General features: G+C 36.5%; 1 protein-coding gene across 2 annotated transcripts in view; it reads left to right on the top strand.

The window, feature by feature from the left end:
• LOC107085319 (transmembrane protein 132B-like) overlaps nucleotides 1-16,569 on the top strand; it is a 333,447-nt gene that overhangs the window by 127,597 nt on the left and 189,281 nt on the right. The window contains exons 1-3 of one of the 2 annotated variants that reach the window (XM_015375583.1): nucleotides 1,635-1,901; nucleotides 4,683-5,101; nucleotides 7,389-7,966. In XM_015375583.1, coding sequence (XP_015231069.1) covers nucleotides 1,895-1,901; nucleotides 4,683-5,101; nucleotides 7,389-7,966 — 1,004 coding nt within the window. In that variant the 5' untranslated portion in view covers nucleotides 1,635-1,894. Of the gene's footprint in view, nucleotides 1-1,634; nucleotides 1,902-4,682; nucleotides 5,102-7,388; nucleotides 7,967-16,569 lie in introns of those variants that run through there. The other variant, XM_015375581.1, reaches the window with a different exon arrangement.

Raw genomic sequence — 16,569 nt, forward strand, 5'->3', positions numbered from 1 at the left:
ATTATTATATTATTTACTTAATATAAAAAAGAAAAGAACGCACAAAGAACGAACAAAAATTTGATGTTTTTCCTCTTTACATCGGTAATTCGAAGGTTTTTTGCTTTTTCTGCTGTTGTTATGCAATGGCTTTCAGATAGATCTTTCAGGGCAACCTAGAATAACTCATTTTATACCTTTCAGATCTTCCATATTGCTTACCCCAGGGATCGGTTCTTGGCCCAGTCCTGTTTTTACTTTATAAATCCCTTTTTTTTTCATTATGACTCTCATATTTGTATGCTTATGACATTTTTTCTTCTGTAGAACCTTTTATTCTTTACTCTGTCAAGTATTAATGATTACTTGGTTTCTTCTTTCAGAGCAATGAAAAAAAATAAACAGTTATTGGAGAAAAAAAACATGACTTAAGAAAGAATATTAGTTTCACATAATGTTTTGTTTAGTTTTACCTCAAAAATCGGGAGTGATTTTCAATAGTTTTATGTACCTTGTAAAATAATGCAACAAGACTCATAACAGGGATAAGCAGGAGAGCAAATATCACTTGTTTCTTGACTACGCTTTACTGGTTTGTCGTTAATTTAGGTTTAATTTTAAACTACATTTTTACCTGTTAAGCCCCTGCATGGCCATGCTCCCACATATGTCACCAATATGCTTAAATCTCAGTCTACCTCCAGAGCTCTGAGGTTCACTATTAAGACTACCTTTAGTCCCATGTACACTGTTTAAGAACAATGAGGAGTGCCCATTCAGGATGTTGCATCTGGGCTGGGTAATTATTTTCTATTTCTTTCACCTATTGTCTACCCCACTGATGATTTCATAGTGGAGCTAATTGCAGGTTTTAGATACATAATTTGTTATGTTTGCTGCCCACATGGTGTTGGAGACAAAACAGTTATCTTATTTTTACCTGAGTTTCTTTTGTCTCCCACCACCTACGCTGGGTCAAGGGGGGATCCTAGAGGTGGCCACCCTAAAGAGCTTATATAATCGCCTCTATGGTGGAGCCATCAGAAAGCTTTTGTAGATGGTAGCCTTGGGAGTTGGCAGATAAGTAGTGCAGAGGGTAAACGGGAATAGTGTGAGCATGGCTCCCTAAGTGGCCCCTATACTGCAGGCAAACCTATCAAAGACATATCCCTGTGTCCTCACATACCGTGGATGGACAGTGAGGTAGTCCAGTACCCACTGGAACAGATGAAGGTCGCTCCTTACAGCTCCAGGTTGTTCCTGAGAATACCAGATTGGGTTTTATTAAAAGTACTGGAGAAAAAAAAAATAATTTAGTCCTTACAGTGCTTCTAGGGTTTTGTAGGTAGGATTTGGTGCAGGAGATCAATCTTAACACCATTAACCCCAATGTAAGCCTGGAACACACATTGCAGAAGAAAACAAATGAATAAACTGAATAAGAAGGTATATAAAAAAAATGGAATAAGGAGGTGAAAATGGTTAAGGACCAACCTCCAAAGGGTTTTCATCGTGTTACCGGCCTGAGCATTCCCCTTTAAGGAGGTGGCCTCGGGGGGGGGTGAAGAAGGGGGTGACGTAGCCAGCACGTACATGTATGTTTTGGTTTTTTTTCTCTGCGTGTGAGAAATAATCCAGGTTCTGCAGCTGTTAGAAGTAAGGCAGTTTTGTGAGAATAAGTTCGGCTCCACAGCCATAAAAAGTACTGCTGTTTGTAACGAGGAATAGTGCTGAATAAAGCCGGTCCGTGGATTCTACTACTCCGCCTCTGCTCCTCTGTGTGTGCGTGCAATAAGCCCGGACGGCTAGTTACCGGCCGCAACGAGCCAAGCTAAGTTCGGACCAGTCTTAGCTTTATTAACCAGCGGTTCCGAACCACGGAGAGGAGCCATAGAGCTGGGAAGGTAACAATCGGATGCAAGGTCAGTGGTATTGGCCTGTAGCTCCTAATGTCCTGTGAATGTGTGGTCTTTGGCACTAATACCATACAGGAGATGTTCTACAGTTGTGCTTCCCAATCCAGCTTCAGGCTCCTATTGAACATGAGCTGTAGAGCTGATGCCATTCAAACCTACAGATCCTTCATCTTTTGCAGCTTGATCCAAACCTTAGATGTTGGATGTTTGAAGGAAAAGAGCGATGGTCAGGGAGTACGGGTGTGAGACAGAGACCACAAAATTAAAGTGGAAAGTTGATGGCCATCTATTTTTTCTCTGGAATAAAATAGAAAATGACCTCTTCGGCCCCCCAGAATCCCACACTTCTCCCAGACTTTTGACCTGAAACTTTCTCAGGTTGTTTTAAACACCAGTGATATTCTTCTGTTGCAGCCAGTTCTTCCAACTCCTTTCTCTCTCTCTCTCTCTCTCTCTCTCTCTCTCTCTCTCTCCTTTTTTTGTCACTTATTTTCTTTTATTTTTATTTTCTAGTTATTTGTGCACATCTCTCAGCTCCCCCATGCTTCCTTATCTAAAGACTCTCTTCTTCTCAGGAGGAGACTAAACTAAAAAAAAGAAAATTGTTAAACTCAACATGATTATTCAATCATGTTTCAAGAACACTGGGTGTTATACTGTAAATGTCTAACTTAATGAAATGTTTGATCTTTTAACCTCCTGTATGTTTTTTTTTTTTTTTTGGTTTTCCATGTCAGCAGTCATCTTAAATTTCACTCAAAAGTTTTATTCATATCCCATCTATTAAAAAGCTGTGGACTAGAGTGCCATATTTGGTGAGTCAGGCGCAGCCATTGTGTGTAACATAAAAATCCTAAAACCACCACCAGTCATCCAAACCGACATCTTTGTGCAAATTTTTGCAGATGTTTTAGGATCCTTTCTTCTTTCTCACCCATTTGCTGTCTCCTATTGTTTGCTTGCTATCCACTGCTCCCTTTGCTTATCTCCCCAGCTTTAAACTTATCCCAATGTGTCCATGCACCGTAACCAACCTTAAACTGCATACTCATTTTTACATGGAGGTGTCATTTTATTTCACTGCTCTTGTTTTTGGTGTAGTCTCTTCAGTATGAGCTGCCCCAGACAGCGGTATTCTGTCCCACCCTCATTATATTTTCACACTCGGTTTCCCAAGGACATGAAAATACAGTCACGCACTTTTCCACACAAACTCCCGACTCAGCATGTGCTTTTTGTTTCTTTTACTATAGTTTAAGATAACAGATACGGCATTTAATGTTAAATTTGATAAAGCTGTTAAAAGATATTTAAATATATCTTAACAGAACATTAGGATTTCATAAATACACTAAACACATGAATTTACGCAACATTAGCCACATAGTGTATAGCTGGCTGTAAAAAGGAAGTGACTATTGAAAAGTGTACGTTTTCTAAACTGAATATTGGGTTGATGCAGAGAAAATCAGTATGTGAATAATGCCAGTTTAATCGGTATAGTACATTTTAAATAAAAACAATACAATTATATGATATCTTTGTTTAAATCTTAGAGCTTCTGAACCGTTCGGTTAGTAGCCTAAATCCTATTTGTGGAATCATCTTGCAACGAAATAACCTTATATTGTCTGTAGCATATTTTTACTGGTTTCCAGTACTTAATCATGTCAGATATTCTGTATTAATAAGGTTAATTAATATTAATATTTTTTTATACAACTGCATAAAGTCTCTTAACAAGTGGTTTGGGGCTCTCAAAATTGACACGAGGACACGAATAGATACATTAAAGTACTACAGCACGAATACATAGCCTAGTTTTTAAATATAAATTTGTCTTATACCTTGTCTTGGACCTTGTAGTTGATGGTTGGATCCTGGGGTGGTGGAGGGACTAAAAATCTACAGACAGCATGCAGACAGAGGAAGCAGCAGAGCAAAATGATAAAGGGAGCTAGCAGGTTATGAAGGCCACCCACATTGATAGGAAACGTTTGAGAAGATCATATGTAAAGTAGCCAGAAGAGCTCGACTTATCATAGCTAGCTGTCAGGCATTCAATCCTATTCTCCTCTTACAGAGCCAATCATTATTAGTATTACAAGAACACCAGAAGCACCCCCTCCAGATGCTTGCTAAAAACCGGACACATACAAATATACATAATGATCAAAACAAGTTTTTATTTTTTTAAAACATACAAATAAAACATTTATTTTTTTTTAGTATGGAGTAAATTAACAGAGCTATTTAGTGTACTTTGGAAACATTTTCTAAAACTGGAAGCTAATGAGCTCCGTATCATTAATAAACTGCCAAAAGCAAACATAGATTTTTTTTTTACATGTGGGGTATTTATGTATGAAAATGGTGAATCAGTGTAAGCTGTGATGCTTACTCAATATTTCATAGACACAACTGTAAGCTGGTGTTTATATCAAGATTTATCCATGGAAAATAAAAAAAAGTGTTAAGACACATTATATATCATGGCCGTTTTCTTTGTCAGTGGGTAGAAAGGCATGTGTGGAAAAAGCTGATGGATCTGCGCATGCATTTATATCAGAGTGTGAATAAACTAAAGATTCATTGAAATGGTCATTCAAGATAATTTTCTTAAACTGTCAATTTTATTTAAATTGATTATTTTGCTGCTTTAGTTAACAGAAAATATGCAAAAACATAATTCTAGGTTTGACCCTTTACCTTTTAATATAATAATGACAATAATATATTCCCTATTTCTTCTTTTTCTATCTTTCCTCCATCAAATTCTGTCCTCAGTGTCTGACAGCCCGTTGGAAGCAGCAGGAGGTGGACCAGGCACAGGGCCGGACTTTTCCCAGCCTCGTTTCTCCTCCTCCCTCCCGACCTATCTCCCAGTCCAATGCCAGCTAAGTGGAGCTGACTCCGCCTTCTTTCTGCGGGAAGCTAATCAGGAGGTCATGAGAAATGGCAGTCTGTCATCGTGGACTGAGCCCTTCTTTGTTCACAAGGTGGAGATAGGTATGGCTGCTCCACAGTCTCTCCCGAGTGTGAACTGCAGCTACGGAAATCTGAGCACTGAGCAGCCAATCCCAATAGAGCTACTTCAAGGACCTCAGCCACACCTGCTGACCTCAATCAACCAGGTGACGATGAATTGGAGGGTCAAAGGTCAGGTAGTGGTCCCTAAAGTGGGATCAACAAGACCATGGATTCAGGTATAAACATTTTATTTTTAAAATATTGATTTATATAAGATTTTTAAGATATATCTATTGTTGAGAATATGAGAACAAAAGTTATCTTATTGGTAGCGTAAGAGGCATCTGTGGAGTATATCAGATTTCCATTTAATGAGTAATGCAGTAAAATGCGGTTAGCAGACATTTCAAATATAAAACAGAAAACAGACTTGTCAAGATTTTGGTTTTAAAACCTAAACTTTCTAACTACTTTCTCCTCTGCTCAGAGTAATCCAAGGAAACCTAAAAAGAAAGCTGTATGTTAGTAAAATGTAACAAAGCTATACAACAAGATAATGGTTATTTTTTGACTTAACTCTATTGGCATTATAAAACAGTGGCTTTAAAACAATAACAATAATGCACTTCTAAGAACAAGTGAGTGTTACGGTTTCCTTCACCTTATTCTGGATTATCTCAAGGTGTTACCAGGAGAACCAGAAGCATGGTGGGAGCTAAACCCATTAATTCTTGCTCAAAGCACTCCTACCACTATCTCTTGAAATTTAATTTAGGCTTCAAGTGATTGAAAATCTTTCCCCAGGACACTGGATAATCCACTAAGACCCTTTTCTATCTTAAATTGGGATTCCTGCAATGTAAATATACTATATTTAATGCACGCATACATTGTGAAAGGAATTGAAAATCTTGCATCAGATTTCATTTAATGCTACTAAGGAAAAACTAAGAATTTAAAACATTTTTGTGGTTTTGGTTTTTAATTCTTTCTTTAAGGCTGACTCTAGCCACTCAACTGAGGAAGTAGTAGCCTTTCCTGGAGAAGCCACAAAGGTCACCGGTTTAAAACTCTGGTTGTCATTCTGGGTCCTTCAAAAAGGTTAACCCTAGATTGCTCCCTATGCACTATTTAGTTTGGAGCACACAATAGATGTGTTATTGGCAGAAGGCAAATATCCCTATAGGACTATTGAGGAACCTTCCTTTCGATCTCAGGCTACAGGGATAAGGTTTTAGATAGACTTCTAAATTCAAAGCTTCAATTTTTGTCTCAGTTGCTATTACATTGACAGAATTGATTAGCACTAGTTAGCATTAGTTTTTGGCATTTATTTAATCATATTTAGTTATTTTAACACAATTGTTTCATGTTAGCAGGGTAGGACATAAAACAATTGTGTTAAAGTAACTAAATATGATTAAATAAATGCCAAAAAATGGTTGCATTGTTTTTTTCAGTGTGCAGTCAAAGTTCTGGTCTGCTTATTTATCACATGTAACCTTCCCCGATCATGAATAACACCCCAATGTACTTTTAGTGTTGCACTAAAAGGTCCAAAATTATGTTATATGTGTAAACAGAAAATACTAACAGTCAAGCCCCCAGAGCATATATTTGCTGTTTGTGCTGGAAAATTCCTCTCAGATTAGGCAGACATCATGTACCAGAAACCTCCTCATTCATCTCTCTTCTAGACGTGCTGTTTTGCTTTCCAACCATTAAGGCCGTGCCCCCACAAAACGCAACCGTGACAATTTAGAGTTTTTAAAGATGACAGCTACAGTCGGAGTGCGGAATAATATTTAAGATAAAGTTTTGAGCTTTAGCAATGGGTTACTACAGACCGTTCTGGGCAGCCTATGACTGTCAACAACGCACAACAGGTGCAGAATGACGTGATAGGACTGTATACAACCTTTCGATAAACAAACAAACATGTACACCCGTACCTCACATTTAACCTGAGCTACGGCATCTATCTGCTGTGATGAACTAAATGGGTTGTTGGTTACCAAAGCTTAGAAGTATGATCCCCCTATAGTTTGTACACATCCTCCAGTTCACATTCTTGTGGATGGGACTACCAATCTAGTCTGCCAGTGCAGGGACAAGAAGACTTCCTGAGACCTAAGGCACTCATGGCAGATGTTATCCATCTCTGAAGCCTTAGAAATTTTGATTTTTGACCACTTCAGTGACTCAGAGGATGCAGTCTGTGCTTTAACCATAGTAGGCATGACAGACAGATCGAGGAGCTCCTCAAGGTATTCCTACCACTATTCAACCAATCTCCACACTCTTTTTTTAAACAGAGTTAGTGAAACATTGCTTCTCCCTATGAAGATGACTGAGAGTATTTTTCAAAGCGAGACACCATCACCATGTAAAATGGTTTCCAAAAAATAGTTTTAAGTCCTTCTATTTTGTTAAGATATTTAATTTTCCTGTATTTTTGTTTTGATTTATTTGTTAATGATTTATTGTACTTGTTTTGATGCTTCATGCATTTATTCCCCCTAGGTACTGTTTTATCTGATTGGGCGGCGCTGGGATGAGCCTGACCCCCTTCCTACATCAAGTCTCCCATGTATCCGCGCCTTGGCTGTACGTGACCCCAGTGAAACAGCACCTTCAGCAGGCTGTCGTCTTATGGGACCATCTGGAATCTGTGTGGTCCGTCTGGAAATTCCGCCGGCTTGGTTTACATCATCACAAGTGAGAAAAAGACCTTCTGAAGTGTCTCTACAATCAGTGGATGTGTTCTACTCCATCATACCAGTAGAAGGGACTGGCAGAGACTGTCCCTCTATTGTAAATGAGCCATGGAAAGCTCAAAGTTCGAATGTCGGACCCCTTGGAGGCCTGGGTATTGGTCTTGGAGGACAGTGGAGTAGCCTGGAAGATGGAGGTCTTCAGGACATGCTAAAAGCTGGCACCGTAGAGATGAGCCCAGGCCCGGTTTCTGCCAAGGGAGAAAGATTGCCATTAGATGAAAATTTGGAGGTTCTTGTCCCGCCTAGTCCGGTCCGGCTTGGCAAAACAGTGGCATTTGGCATCTACATGAACACAGATTCAAACCTGGAACAGTTCACATTGAGGTAGGGTCATCGATTTTTTGTGAAAATGTTTATGTTTTTTTTTTTACATTTGTTTTAGAATTTTGTTTTACTTTTTGGCTATTTTAGTTTCTATATCTGTGTGGTTTCTTTTCCACTGCCTCAGCCTACACCTCACCTGCATATGTGCAATGTTTTACTTCTCAACTCTAACTCCTCCTGGAATTGATGGTTGTCACCTTTGTTTGTTCTACAAGTCAGCAACACAGTGTTGTTATAAGTATTTTTGGCAAATTGTACAGAAAAGGAGACACAGAATAGTAATACAGAAAAGGAAATCGGGACTGATTGAAAACTAGGAAATAAAAAAAAAAAAACAGAAAAAAGTTTGTAAGATTAGATAGAATATAGGATTCAGAAATGGGAAGGTGTTACCCTAATGGGCCTCAGGTGCACTTTAAAAATTCAGAGTACGCAAGGTTTTGACTGGGGCCTAATGTTTTTTCTTTTTTTTTATGAGCCCTGTGCCATCACAAAGCTCATTCTTTCTCTGAGACAATAAGTGTACAACCACTGATATAGAATAAGCATGCATATCTTATTCCATCTCTGCATAATTTCAATGACTTCAGGGATTTCAGGCTGTCAAATGACAGATGAGCAAATGCATCATTCTATGCATAAAACGGCCTCTGGCCTGATATATCCCACCATAGACATAAGAATGCTCTTTGTGAGGTAAGTCCCATTTATGGTGGTTGCCTCAGACAACTTTCCATTTGTTAACATAATTTCATAAATTTAGAGTTTTATTTTTCCTACAGATGTATACAGTCTTAAGGGAAACCGTTGCATATTTTGGATAAGAGGTGCTTTACACCTTGAGTGGGACAAGAAAGTCTCATGAAATATGTTTTTAAGCACACACACACACACAGACACACACACACATGTTGTGTCACAATATCCTTGTGGGGACCTTCCATTGACTTCCATTCATTTCCCACTAATTTATATGGCCTAACCATGACCCTTGCCCTAACCCTAACCATTACCGACACATACCTATCCCTAAACCTAACCTAAACTCAATTCACACCTTAGTCCTAAACCTAACCCCCACCCCAAGAAGAGAAAGTTTCCTTGTGGGGACCAGTTGTTGGTCCCCACAAGTACCTATGAGTCCCCAAAATGTAGCATATTCCTAGGAAATTGTCCCCACCAGGTATTAAAGACATGGCCACATACACACACACACACACTCCTCAAGTTAATTATGACAAAATCGTACCCGTGTTGAACAAATTATAATTTGAGCTTTATTTCACGTTTTTTTCAATAATATATAGTCATATAGTTTAATCAACATATTTTTGTACGTTGTAGAAAATAAAGTGATATAAATAGTAAATGGAGGGGAATTATAGTGATAGAAAACAAAACTAATCAAGGAAAGCACAAGGGTGGTCCAAATTTGTATAAAAGAATATGTGTCCTTTAAGCATTGGGTTGCCAGTTAAAATCTACAGCTCTGTCTGTCTTAATCATCGTGCTCTTGGTGGCCTGATATGCGGTTATACATTCTATGGCAACCCAAAAGTACATTGGATCTGCAGCTTAAGCAAACAGATTATCCCAGATTCTTTTTTAGGGTAGATAACCCGTTTATTGAAATGCAGCGCTCCTCCTGATACTAAAGACACAAAGCCCCTCACCAGCAAAGTATGATTTTCTTTTTTGTAAATGTTGAGTTTCAAACCCTATATATCAAAACTTTTTTTTCCTATAATTTTTTCTGAGGGGCAGTTTTTGCAAAGTGTGTTTCTTGTTATTAGGTCATCATAATAAGTCGAGGCAAATGCAACCTGCAGTGTTTCAAATTATGCTTTGAATTATTTTGTGATCTCACAAATAAGTTATTAGATTAGGTCAAGACTGATAAAAGATCTTACTCTTTAAGGCGTATCACTGTCTCATGTTTTCACCTTTTGCATAGAAATATAAGCCCCTTTAATGGCTTAAATGCATAAATTATTTTAATTTCAAAACTTGATTTTGTATTTGTTCTAATCATATCTATCAAATAAATAAATATTTCAATCCTATACGTCTAACAATGACAAAGATGCAGAAATAGGAGAAATGCTGCAATCATACACACTTTCTCACAGTGTACACAACACTTTGAGGTAAATTTCACTAGATCACAATTCTACCGGATTTGTCCTGCAATCCAGCTAAGTGCTTTTCTTGTTACAGTTCAAGGAGCAATATTTATGTGTCCATAGTTTCCCCATATTCCCTGTGGGGCTAAGTAAGATGTGAAATTATGTGATTAGCACATCAAAGGAACACAATTTTATCTAATGATAATGTTTTGGTAAAGAAAAAAAGGAATCAGTCAGCACAGTAAAGAAATAATTCACCGGTAGCCTAACGGTTTTAAAAAAGAAAAAATATATATATATATTTCATATTAGAAGCTTGTAACACAATTCTAGTTGTGTTCTAGTTCTAATTCTAGTTCTGATTTTGAAGAAAGTATACTTTTGTTTTACTAATAATAAAAAATCACTGATTTTCATTTGTTTTTAAAATGGGAAACTTTGTCTGCATATGCTCTATTTTTATAGCTCAACACATTTTCTCATTGTAGTTATATTATTTCTTTGCTTATTCTTTCTCAAACTTTAGACACAGGAGTTGATTGACAAAATCCAGATATATAAACACAATTTTTATTTTGTTCCTTTTACCAATATTCATAGATTATCATCAGAAACTACCATAGGTGCAAGAACTTGATTTAAAAGTAGATTGCTGGAAGTGGATTGTCATTAACTTAAGTAAAGTCACACCTCAACAACTGCAGAAAACCTAACAGAAATCAATTGGGTACTGATTTTACACAATGAAAAAAAAAAAAAAAAAAACAGGCTGGGTTAAAAACAGGCTAAGTGTTCACTTAACATTAACTTAATGTGCTAATATAGATAAGAGGCCTGAGGCTGGCCATGAACAAAGATGTGAATCAGACTATTGATCAAATGTTTTAGTTTGTTTTACACGCTTATGTTGTTGCACCTGAATAAATAGCCTATCTTCCCCACTCATTTGACTAGTGTATCATTAATGTATTGTAAAATAAAAACAGACGTTTCCCATTAATTCTTTGTATTAGAAATTGACCGTTCTATTGCATTTGAATAAAAGATAATTATATTCATCCCTCTTAAATCTGTTCACATATGTAATGCTACACCCATATCTCATACTTAACAGCAGCAAAATGACCAGTTAACACAAACAGTATCAACAGTAAGAAAAATTACATGTTTTTCAAAATGCATTGTGAAAAACTATCTTGAAAGTGTGGTTTGCGAAAAGAGTCAGTTAATTTACCACATTTGTAAGTACAGATGCAAGTATTGTGGAGTATCAGTGTTCCATGTTGAAAGGGATTTTTCAAAACATAGTTTAACCTCATTCATAAATCTTAATTTTCAAGTCTTGTCAAAGCTTTTAAATTAGTCAAGATTTAACACAGAATTATGCTTTTCAATTCAATTCAGTTTATTTATATAGCGCCAATTCACAACATATGTCATCTCAATGGACTTTACAGTTCACCAGATCATACAGTCAAATTGATTCAAAGTTTTCTATCTAAGGAAAACCTGATGATTGCCTTATTGACTGAATGCAATCCCTCACACTAAGCATGCTTGTAGCGACAGTGGAGAGGAAAAACTCCCTTTTAACAGGAAGAAATCTCCAGCAGAACCAGGCTCAGTGTGAGCGGCCATCTGCCGAGGCTGACTGAGGTTCAAGGAGACTGAAGCAGAGATACAAAAAGCAGCTGTAAAAGGCAGCAACGTCCAGTAAACACACAGCCAGGCAGACAAGCTCCGAGCCAGCTCCCATGTCAGAGGATGGAGAGAGCACATCCAGCTTGTCACAGTCAGAGAAACATGACTACACTGGAAAAAAAAGGCTGATCTCCAACATCTATAAACAAAGATGTTTTCAGTAAACTATGCCATCATAGTTCTGGTTGTGTTGTGCTGGCAGGTGAACCACCTTGGAAGTCTTACTTACATTCATCTTCTAGTGCTGTTCAATATTCGAGTCTATCCATCTCTCCATTAGCTTTGATCATCCTTCCTCTCCATATCCTGGTAGGTTTGCAGTTATGCCATACTTTTTTCTTTTTTTTTTTTACATGTTCAAGTTGTAAGTTTAGTGGTTTCTATGTCTGATGTTAAACTATAAGACTATCTTTTTATAGCCTTTATCCTTGACCTTCTTGATGTGTCCTTTTGTATTCATGTTGTCCACTAATGTTATCTTAACAGGACAGCTTTAAATGAATTCTACATACATATAATCTATTTACTAAAGTTAACCTATTCATCTAACTAGGTTTTATTTAAATGTATCTATATTTTCAAACTAAACTTTTACTGTATATTTATTTCCCTAATGCTCACCTCATGGGTTAACATATTTTTGTGTATATAGTTAACAGGAAATTAAATGGGTGCAATGGACAATGTTATTGCCTAACTCAGAACATTTTTTATATTGTTAAAACACTTTACATTAGAGTATTTTATTGTTTATCTTTTAACTTTTCATTATTATGTTAATGTTCTACATTTTTCTAAGGTCCATATTTGCGTGACCGTTTTTTTAAATAATCTTTTTGCTGCTGTAAACACCCCATTGTCCCCATTGTGGGACAATAAAGGGATTTTCTATTGTGTTTTACTCTATTCTAAAACAACTGACAGGTCTCCTTCTACTAGACTTACAAGTGTACCTGTAAGGTGTATTCGGCAAATGGGAAAAAGAGTCGGCAGCTTTCTCTCCATTGATTTTGCATCTCATCTAACTCAGCCAATCTGGGAAGATATGATATGACAAAAGAAAATGTGATTAATGGAGAAGAGAAAACAGGTTAACATAATGAAAATCACTCAGCGTGACAGCGACATTTTTCTAATTAAATAAAAATGTGATTGTTGTCCATATTATTATTTTTGATAGAAATGTGAAAAAATTATATAATTAGAAGTATCAACATACACTGCAGATATCATCCTAGATAAAGGAGGTATCTTTATGTATTTGATTAACTCTAGCCTCTTTACTCTGCGTCTGTTCTGCTGGGGTGTGAAGCTTTTCTCTACATTTTTTCTGCATCTAGATATTTTCACTCGTTATATTTAACAATGGTATTTATAAATGTACTCATTCATTTAATAATATAACACAGTCTTTAAGAAACTCTAGTCAATCTTAAGGGAATAGTTTAAAAAAAAACACGTGATCATTTCGGTTCCTGTTGTTGTGATGTGATTTCTGTAAATAGCTCAGTTCTCCCGCAAGATGATATTGAGTCAAATTTTGCCGGCTAGCTATCCACTCACCACTGCTCTCATTGATTACAGTGGAAGTGTATTTGCTGTGAAGTTGCAGCTGAGAAATGATGTGCGACTAATCTGAATTCCTGTGTTCAGCAACTTTCTAGATTGTTTTAGGACACTGTGGTTCTCTAAAGAGAAAGCGATCTAACTGTGCTGCACCTTGTATTACTACTTGCTGGCATATTTTTTTTACCCAAGATAAATGTAGATACAGATGGAGGAAAAACAAATACCTGAATGTTCTATACACTTTATATTCACCACTGATTTTGACTAATTTTCCTCAAAATAACTTATTGTCAAATTGATGATAAGCATAACATTGTGCCTACTTTGTAAGTCGCTTTGGATAAAAGCATCTGCTAAATGCATAAACATAACATCAACTTTGGCTTCCTTATACAAATGCATTATCCATGCTTTCACAAATAAATTGTATATACTAGTTTGCTATTTACAATATTAAAATTGTGTAAGCAAGTATAAAGTATAGTTGCACAAAAAAGTTCCAAACAAACTTTTATGAGTGCATTCTTGTTGAAAATAAGACGTTGTGGCGGACCACTAGGGGGCTCCACTCTCACTCAGTGGAGAGGTTGTAGTTATGTTTGTTCGGATGTGTATATATATGTGTTTTCTGTACAGTTGCTCTCAGTTGGAGTAGAGTAAAGAACTGTTTAAACCTGCCTGCTTTGTGTCGTCATCTTCACTCCTCCACAACGTTACCTTTATTTTCCCTGCAAGTGCTTTCTTTTTTTGCACAATTCGTTTTTTATTTAGGTTATGTCTGTATTTGGGTACACAGTAATGTCAATCATAAGTTGATGTATATCTATCATTGCAAATTAATGAGTACATTTATAAATAGCATCTAATAGAGTCAAGACATTAGACTGGTTAAAACCCCCTGAAGAGCACATTAACATGTTTTTTTTTTTTTTTTTTTTTTGTCTAGTTATGTTTCGCCTATTATCAATATGGTGGCATAATTCATTCTGGGTGTATGGTCTCTATATATCATCAACACATACCTAATTTTAAATGGCTCAACACATGGACTATGCTTTTAGGTGACGTCAGTTTGTTTTCTTTAAGGTAAAGACAGGACTTACTTTAAAAACTAAATGTTAGCCTAGGTTTTACAATATCAAGTTTGGTTTGGGATCGTTGACCAGTCTTCCATGACTACACCATTCACCTTCTGCATTGCATTAATGCATTAAGACAAGTGACTGCAAAAAATCTTTACAGCATCATGCTGCCACATCCACCCTTTATAGCTGTGGCTATATTTTGCAGGTTATCACTCCTCTAAACTGCCTCAGTCTTTGTCTTATCAGACCAGAAACAGGTTATCTCGACGACCAGTGTGCCTTGCCTATATTGTCACCTACAAATATCATTCAGATTTTAAGGTGTGTATTCATAGAAGCTTCCAAGTATATATTGATGTCAGCTCATTGTGAATAGAGACAATTGAGACATGGAGTTATGTTAATTGTGGATTCTCATGATCCCTATACATGCTGATTATTTTAACTTCCTTTCATTCAAGGTGACAATTGTAGTAAAGTAAATTAGACTTGGTTGTAACTAGGTTGTTTTTACCAGTGATAATCTTAGCATGCACCTCAAACTGGTTTAGTTGTAAAATCAGTCAACCATCAAGCTTCATCAATGGCCCTTATAGTAGAAAAGACCTTTAAAACACATTTAAAGAAACTTTACAAGGACTGTGTTGAAAATTTGTTAAAGAGACAGCTGCACTTATCTGAGGACTTTAATAAAGACTATAAAAGTATGTTGTTTCCATACAACTGGGCAAAAAAATATTATAAATTATTAAGCTTTTATATGTATTTTTACCTATATGAATTACAGAAATAAGAAGTTAAATATAATTATGTTCGCCCAAACCGTGTTTTGACATTTGATCAAATTATCTAATTAGCTGATCCTTTCACCATGTACAAGAGACCAAAAGGTTTCAGTAAAAAGATACAAAAAGTTAAAATTTATAATAATTACTATTCATTTAGCTTCAGAAAAATTTCCACTTTTTATTGTGTAATGGCTCCCCACAAAGCTAATGGAAAATATATTTTTGATCTGATAAAATAACTCCTACAATTACCTTCATATTGTGCATATAATTAAGAGTGCAGGAGCTAATTATAAAGAACAGCAAATATTTATCCTTTTTTATAGTGCCCTTGGTGGTTTCTATGTGTGTGTGTAATTCTTAACTGAAATTCTTGCCCTATGCCCATGCATACAACCTGACTGATAATCTTCTGTGTCAAAAGCACAGTCAGGTATGTAATTAGGTTTAAGTGGATCTCATTTGTGTATGTGAGTTTGTGCATGCGTATATTTATGTGTGTGAGACAGAATAAGCCTTAAGTGTGCTCCATTACACTGAGGTGATGTGATTATGATAAACTGCTGAGGAGATGGAGGAACACGAAGAGTGGATGAGCCAGGTAAGCATATGGAGGTTAAAAGAAAAGGAAGGTAAATCAAAAATGAGGGCCAATAGTAAAATAACTCAATGAATGAAAAGAAGGGGAAATGAGCTAAGAACAGCTCCTTATTTTGCCTTTACAGCTCAAATCAAAGGAGAGATGAGGTAGTGCACATTTACTTTATTGGACAACGTCAGCTGTGTATAACCTATGTAGTTTAAAAAAATACTATGTGTAACTTGCTGGGGGAAATAAGACTTTACACAGATACAAAAACCTCAGAGAAGCTAAAAAGATGAACAAATAAAAACAGTATTCATCTTAAGGCTCACTTGAGATGTATAAAATATGTAAGAGAGCAGAACCTAAATATTTGTGTTTCCAAAATGTTTTAACTTTAAATACATTATCACTTGGGCCACTACTAACCACTAATATCAGTTTTTTACTAACACAATAAACACTAATTCTGCAAAACTCAATATTACCAATTTATTGGGAAAGAATAAATGACTGATTTTCAATTTAAGATTCTCTGCTGATGGCCACCAACATGTTGGTATGTTTTGACATTTTGTCATGAACCGAGGACAGATGGACCCAGTATTCAAGGAGAGACAGTCAGTAAGAAAGTTCAAAAAGTTTATTAAAATAAAACAAAAACTGAAGTGGAGCTGAGGCTCACGGACAATGCAGGAGGGGGGCGGGGCACCGCCCAATCTCAGACACTCTGGTTTAGCAGTTCAGTCCA

Source organism: Cyprinodon variegatus, unplaced genomic scaffold, assembly GCF_000732505.1.
Source record: "Cyprinodon variegatus isolate N-32 unplaced genomic scaffold, C_variegatus-1.0 Scaffold121, whole genome shotgun sequence".
Classification (NCBI taxonomy): domain Eukaryota; kingdom Metazoa; phylum Chordata; class Actinopteri; order Cyprinodontiformes; family Cyprinodontidae; genus Cyprinodon; species Cyprinodon variegatus.